General features: G+C 41.4%; 1 protein-coding gene across 1 annotated transcript; it reads right to left on the bottom strand.

The window, feature by feature from the left end:
• Positions 1-327: 327 nt before the first annotated feature.
• LOC127196145 (heat shock transcription factor, Y-linked-like) lies at positions 328-1497 on the bottom strand. Its single transcript, XM_051153702.1, has one exon. The coding sequence runs from the start codon at positions 1495-1497 to the stop codon at positions 328-330; it is 1170 nt and encodes a 389-aa protein (XP_051009659.1).
• Positions 1498-8023: the final 6526 nt, after the last annotated feature.

Raw genomic sequence — 8023 nt, forward strand, 5'->3', positions numbered from 1 at the left:
GCATACACAGATATATTTGTACAATTACCAATGTTTACTTTTACACATAAATGCATTCTTTCTTCCCCATGGAAGCCAGATGCCCTGGACCTGAGTTCCAGAGAGTTCCTAGATGCCCATGTGGGTGCTGAGAATCAAACTCTGGAGCTCTAGAAGACCAACCAGTGCTCTTTTATTTTTTTTAAGGTGTACATAGAGTTTTATTGTTCTATCATGATAATTTCAGGTACAGTCCAGACGTTGGTCGACATACTTTCCAATCTCTGGTATCCCAAATGTTTTCAGAAGCAACCAAGTAGATTGCTAGAAATGAGAAAACTGATGGCATCAGGAAGATGGATGATTTGATGCTGACGCCGATGCAGTAGACTCTGCCTTTTCCTTGTATATTGCTAACTCGGGTTCACCGACTGGCTTAGAGTCAGAATACGCAGATGAACTGGAGGAGAAGTGAGGACAGCCAGGAGGAAAGGGAGAAGGCTCCGCCTGCATTTCAATACAACTATTCCACAAGTGCGGCACATCCCTGTGGTTCTGAGTAACAGAGGTTATAAGGAAATTCACAGTGCTGTCATTTGCTTGAGGGTACATTCTCTGTGAGTCCATATGAAGGGAGGACATCTCATTTAAGGGAGTGGGCCGATGTGTTAGAATTTCTTTAGGTGGTCTAAAGGAACGTGATGCTGCACGCGAAAAGTCACCTCTTGGATTAGGACCTCCTTGGGCGACTGAAGGCTTCTGTCTCAGATACACATTTGAAATACTAGGGCCAGACAACAGATTTCTCCTGCCGGTTTGGACACCTACACCAAAACTGTGGTCATCCATGGTGCCCAGGTCTGGACAGAAATGTCTGCTCTTAAAATCTGGAAGCGAGGCAGCAGCTCCCTGAGGAGCTGTTTTAATCCCAATTCTCCTTTTCATTCTTTCTATAAGATGGGGACAGTCCCTCAGAAAGTTGGGATTCTGGTAGAACTGCAACTTACATGAGGCAGAGACTCCCTTTTCTTCAGCCAGAAAGTCAGGGAGCGAAGCCGATCTCTGGAAATTCTGTCTCATCTTTCTAAATCCGTACAGATTAAGCTGTCGGACCAAACTCTTCATGCTGTCAGTTTCAAATATCCTGAAGGGGGCCTTTCTTTCCAACACTTCCTTCTTGAAAAGGTCTTCATTGATCACTATGTAAGTCCCGTCTTCATCCCACCAAATAGATTTAAATTTGTCACTTCCCACTATTTTCCAAAGTTTTCTGGGGAAGGTCATAGAAAACAAGTTAGTATCTTCATCTGGCTCCGAGGCACAGAGGGTATGAGGTGGCCTCTTTATCAAGAACCGCTGAGCCAAAACCTGAAAGGCACTTTCCTCAATAATAGCCCATAAGTCTGAGTCCTGCTGACCTGTGCTGTCGTCACACAGAGGATGACCTGAAGAGGCTTCTGAACCCATTGATAGATCAGCAGGGCAAGCACCCAGCGCTTCTGCAGGTGCCTCGGCCATATCCTGTACACTTTACTTACATAGACTTCCCATCTGAATGGCTTTGTGTTCTGCAGCTTTCATTGGGGCTTCAGTAGTCCTATGCAGAAAGAAGTAAGTGATGACATCATAAGAGCAGTCAATCTGATAGCTATGACATCACAAAGGGACTTAGGGCTCCTGGCGCTCACTGAAGAACGTGCCGAAAGTGTTCCTGTCCTGTGAAAACATGTTCCCGGGAAAGCAAAAGAGTAGCCCCTTCCTTATTGAAGGTTTCAAAAATCTCATTGCTAAAGACACTCTCCCCCTTTTAAATTAGACTTTATATTATTTAAAACAACTTTAAAGTTTAAATATATTTTGATCATATTCTTCCCCTCCCCCATATCTTTCCAGATCCCCCTCCTCCACACCCACCCAACTGTTAAGTTCTTTCTCAAAAAAAATAAATAAATAAATAAATAAAAGAGCAAAAAACCAATATAACAACAAACACCCCCCAAAAGCCAGGAAAACAAAAAAACCAACTGTAATCAAATAAAGGCACACAGAAGAGCTGTGGAGTCCATTCTGTGTTGGTCAATTATTCATGAATATGAGGCCCACCCTGCAGTGGTTGATCTACCCACTGTCACTCCATTGGAGAAAAGCAATTTCCTCTCTCCCAACAGGTGTAAGTGGCAGTTTACTTGTTAATTGCCCTAGTCCAACCAGTACTTTAAAGCTCCTAGCCATCTTTCCAGCCTTGACTTGCCTATATTTTCATATATAATGTGCTCTCCATCCCTGGCATACTTGAATTCTTGACATATTTTATATATGTACAAGGGGATAAATAGCTGTACATATACATATATTTGATTATATTTGCAAACATAAGGAAAATGGTATCAATGTAATCCAAAACTAATAAAAAATGGTAACCCTGAGTACAGTGTAAGGCAGGTGGGGCAGAAGTGAGACCCTGGTTAATGTACTTCTTTTCTTTTAATTCTTACAGTATTTATTTCATTGTTCCCTTTCCCCATCTTTTTTTTTTTTTAACAGTGTTTGGCTTTGAAATAGCAAAAATACTTTCATGTGTAAGTAAGGTAAATTACAAAGGCAATCTCCAAAACCAAACCTTCTTGATCTGAAATAAATGAAACAAATCACATACCAAATTCATGACACTTGCAAGAAGGAAACGTGTATTTTTTTTTAAATTTGTTCACTCTACATTCCTATTGTAGCCTCCTTCCTTGTCACCTCCTAATCCCACCATGCCCCCTCTGGTCATCAGAAAGGGAAACCCTCCTCCTCTGACATCGACTTAGCTCAAAATACAAGGCTTTTCGTAGCTCCGGTTAGATTATATTCAGAGCAAACACAGCAGCGGTGCCCGGAGCCAGCAGAGTAGTGGGTGCCTATCTCATCTGAAAAATGACTTGGTGCTGGTAGCCACGGCAGTATGAGGAAAGTAGGTGTGGGTAAGCCGGCAAGTGGACCGATGAGAACACCCTGTAATAAGGTCAGTATCCCAAGGGAGTCAAATCCGCCATTTTTGTCAAAAGGGCTGTTGTGTGAGGCTCACCTTATGCAACTATGAGGCAGTAACTAGTCCTCAGTCCCGGGGACCATCTAGAAGGCAGCTTGAAATGAGACCAATTCACAAAAAAATTAAGCAGGTTACAGACAGTGGCCTTACTGCAATTTCTATAAACCTAAAGGTGGCCCGACCTCATCTGGTAAATATTAATTAACCCACTCCTGCTTACGTATGATAGCGGAAGGGAAGAGAATTAGATAGGAACCAAGAACATCTTTGAAAAACAAGGACTAAGCGTGAGAATGGGGAAATTATGTGACAATTTAACAGAACAACAGACTGGAATTTTCCCTGGGCTGGAGGCTCAGGCCAAGTCAATGATGCCAGGCAAGGTATAACATGGCGGGGCGGGGCAGGGGGTGGGGTGGGGACCGATGTGAGTTACAGTCTGTACTACTATGGTTGTTAGCTTGGTGTTTTTGCGGGGCCTCCTAACAGGGGGAACAGGGGCTTTTGGGACTCCTTTCCTCCTACTGATTTATCTCGTTCAGCCTTGATATGAGAGTATGTTCCTGGTCTTTACTGTAATTTGTTGTGCCATGTTCACTGGATATCCCTGGGAGGCCTGTTTCTGTTGGAAAATGGAGGAGGGGGGAGGAGGAGGGGAGAAGGAGGAGGAGATGTGGGGGAGAAGGGAAGATGGGGGAGGAGCTGGGAGGAGAGAAGGGAGGGGAAACTCTGGTCGAGATATAATTTATGAGAGAAGAATAAACTTTAAAAAATAGCAAGTACAGCCGGGTGTGTTTGTGCACACCTTTAATCCCAGCACTCAGGGAAACCAGAGGTAGGCGGATCTCTGTGAGTTCAAGGCCAGCCTGGTCTAATGTATATTGATATATATATATCAAGTAATTGAAGATTCTCAACTAGCTTTACTTTTTTGTGATAGCATTATTTTATTTAAAAAAAAAAAAAAACACACAAAACTTACCCAAGTAAGAAGCAAAAGTGCTTGCCTGTAAATAGTACTAGATCTTTTCAACAAATGATGCAGAAACAGCTTGACATTCTAAAGAACTGATCGCACCAAAAACGGAGGGAAGAAAGGAGAGAGGAAGGGAAGGAGAAGGAAAAAGAGGGGAAATATGGACACACACTTACCTTGAAGAAAATCTAAATGACCTTAATATTGGTATTTTTTTTCCCAGATCTAACCCCAAACTTATGGGCCATGAAAGAAAGAGTTGATAAATTGGACTTCATCCCTGCAAGAACCAAGCAAGACAATGACACCATAAGCCACAAACTAGAGGGGAAAACCTGAAAAAGATGTGTATATAATAAAAGACTAACAAAACCTCCCAACACGCAATGATAGGGAAAAAGCCCAATTTAAAACAGTGTAAAAACTAACAGACACTTCACCATTGAATAAACAAAGACGACAAATACAAGTATAAAAAGACTACAGCGTATTTCATCAGAAAAATTAAGATTAAAACAGCAATGGCCAGCTAACTACTACATACCAAGTACCATGGCCCCCATTACAGAGCACTGACTACAGCTAAGCTCTCCTGCCAATGGTGCATCTTGTAGCTTTCTTGGAGGTCACTGATGATAGAAGGGCTCCAGGGGTGCAGGGGCGGTGCTGCAGCTTCCCATTGACGTGGATGGCAAGGGTTAGGGACATCTGGGACCCTTCCGCTGCTGGTGAGAATTCCAAATATTATAGCCATGTTCCAAGATAGCTTGGCAGTTTCTTCCAACACTAGATGTACCCTTATCGCTTGGAGATGAAAACATATCCCGAAGCGAGTGAGTACATCTGGTATTCGGACATTGCTGAAAACTTCCGAATGTGGAGATGGCGAAGAAAAACCAAAAAGAGTGGTTTTAGTGGTGGGTGCAGAGAGGCTGTGCAGGATGGTGAAAACATCCCGAGTGATACCATAGTGGTGGACAAATGGCTTTATGCATCTCTCCAAAGCAATTAGATGTACAAGCCCAAAGCAGTACCAAATAGAGACTGTCCATTCTTAGGTGGTAATCATTAGCCACATATTTTTATCAACTGTAACAAATACAGGTTTCCAGTAAGGAAAATAGTGATAGAGAGGTTACGTGCACAGAGGCAGAAACACATGAGATCTTTGCACCTTCCCAAGCACTGAGAGAGTGAAACTGGTCTGGAAATCTCTTTTCTTTTCTTTTCTTTCTTTTTTTTTTTTTTTAAGTAAAAGACATGTCTGATTGGGCCTTTTAATTCAATAATTCAAAGCAAATACTGGCAATTAGTTAGGCCTGAATGTGTCTTAACTCAACGTGTAAAATTTGCCTAGATGTAATATTCTGCTGTTCGCCCATTGTTTAAGGGTGCCTGATATTCTTAACATATGAATGTTTACGGGAGAATTAATTTACTATTACCTGTCTTCTTCTTCTTCTTCTTCTTCTTCTTCTTCTTCTTCTTCTTCTTCTTCTTCTTCTTCTTCTTCTTCTTCTTCTTCTTCTTCTTCTTCTTCTTCCCCAGTTTAGTGGATCTTGTATGCCTGAAAATAAGCTTGAGCCATGGGTAACAAAGCACTCTGATAAAAGTAACCTAGATAGAGAAGCAACACGAGTGAATCTCAAAGAATGTCTTTCATTTCAAGATAACCAGAAATGCAAGATCCAAACACTGATGGCAGAGGCAAGGCAAAGGGCAGAGAGAGGCTGGAGAGATGGCTCAGAGGTTAAGGCCATTGACTGATCTTCCAGAGGTCCTGAGCTCAATTCCCAGCAACCACATGGTGGCTCACAACCATCTATAACATGATCTGATGCCCTCTTCTGGCCTGCAGGTGTATATGCAGGCAAAGCAGTGTATACACATTAATAACTAAATAATATGTATTTTTTTTTAAAAAAAGAAAAAGAAACTGAAAGAGTCTGATAGAAGAAAATTTACCAAGAACTCAAGAGTAAGTAACTTCAACACAGGCATACTGTCAAGTACTCAGCAGCTCAAGGGATTTCATAGTTATTTGCAATATGTTCAGCTGGTAAGTCTGCCATTACCCTGACATCCTCTAGAGAGAAATGTCTTTTTTCATCTTGTCCCCTGTATAAAAAAAAAAAAAAAAAGTAAATACTTAGGTTTTTTAAGGCTACAAAATTGCCAACAGGCAGTTGCATTTCAATTCAGACAAATGTCTAAGTGATACTGGGTTCCCAGGACCACTGTCTTGATTAAAATCAAATCAAACAGATAGTTGTATATAAATAAATGTCCGTATGTCTTTTTTCCCCTGTACATTAAATTTCCCTTATTCATCTAACAGGATGAAAACATAGTACTCTGAGCAGATATGATTTTGTTTGAACCAAGTTTTCTTTAGAAAAAATGTAAAGTTACCAAGATCAGTATCAAATCTAGACCTATGGGTTTGGGATGCACTTTTAGACTCATGTTCTAAGCCTCAGTTTAAATGAACCATCTTCAATAAGCTTTGCTTGAATTCGTCTCTGTAAATGTTCACCTCTTACACACATATACTCTCTGTCCACAGATTGCCAGTTAACTAGGGGGTCTTTTCCTGAATGAAGGTCTTTCCTATGGACTCAATGTGGTGCTTTGAAGTAGTATAGCACCAACTATTTTAAAATAGTGAGCTCGAGTCACAAAGACTTTAATACTACCTCAGAAATAAGTCAAAAGACATATAAAATTCACTTGATGAAATATCACAAAGTTACACGAGGAAAGAGACAAAATAAAATAAATTCCCCTAATGTACCGCAAATACCAACCACCACACACTACCTACAAGCCATATGTTTTTCCATCTGTTCTGTTATCGTCAACTAAATTTATAGTATTTGGGCTATCAGACGGATTGTCAAACATGAGCTGGGGATGATTTGAAACCTAGGTGTTACTGTTATTTTTTTTTTTTCTTTTCTTTTTCTTTTTTAAAGAAGATACCCACTTCTACACCTATGCTACCATTGAGGACATTTGAGGATTCAGATTAAAACTCCCTCAGCATCTCTAAGGAATGGGAGCCAGTCATCGGAAGGTTTAGAAGGACCATCCCTGACTGACCTACTGCTTTCAACATCTTGAGTGAGGGCGACTCACAGAGAAGCCAGACTTTCTGAAGATAGGTTCTTTTTGAATGGGGGAGGAGGGGACAGAAGGACCCAGAGGGTTCAGGAACCACACAAGGAGACCATCAAGGCCGCAGTATCAGGACCCAGGGGGTCCTGCACAAACCAAGGACAATGCATGCAGTAAACCTAGACCCCCTGTTCAGATCTGGCCAATGGACAGCTCATTCTCCACAGTTCTCTTCGTCACCTTTGCCACATAGTCTAAGCAAGTGATAACCCCACCTTTGCCAAACACATGGCTTGAAGCAAAGAGAAATAATTTTCTATGATTATTAAAAGGTGAAGTATAGTGTGTGTGTGTTTGTGTGTGTGTGTGTACAACTTGCACATATATGCATAATAGGCTCATATATAAATGTGTAGGGTCTGGGACTCATGCATATATATATATATATATATATATGCAAGAGGCAAGAGAGAGAGAGAGAGAGAGAGAGAGAGAGAGAGAGAGAGAGAGAGAGAGAGAGAGGACTTGGGATTGTTTTGGCTGTTTGTCCCTGCACTAGAGAGAACTGCTCCAGGGAAAGCTTCAAGGCTTTGGGCTCCAGCTCCAGACCCAGTCTCTGGGTCTCAGATGCTGTTCCAGGTTCCAGCAGCAACGTTGGTTGAATTGTGGGTTTGCTAGGATTCTGCTGACTACGCCGGGAGAATCATTCCTCAGAAATGATATTCTTAAGGTTTCATTATTATGTTCTTTAATCTCCTTTTCCTATTGTTTGGGTTAGTTGCGTTATAAGTGAGGTACCCTCTGTCAGTGAGTTCATAATAAAGCATAATTGTTAAGAAAATTGAGCCAACAGGAGGGTGGGGATGGGAAGATACAAGAGATGGAATAACATTCAGGATGTAATCTGAATAAATTAC

Source organism: Acomys russatus, chromosome 12 (genome assembly GCF_903995435.1).
Source record: "Acomys russatus chromosome 12, mAcoRus1.1, whole genome shotgun sequence".
Lineage (NCBI taxonomy): Eukaryota > Metazoa > Chordata > Mammalia > Rodentia > Muridae > Acomys > Acomys russatus.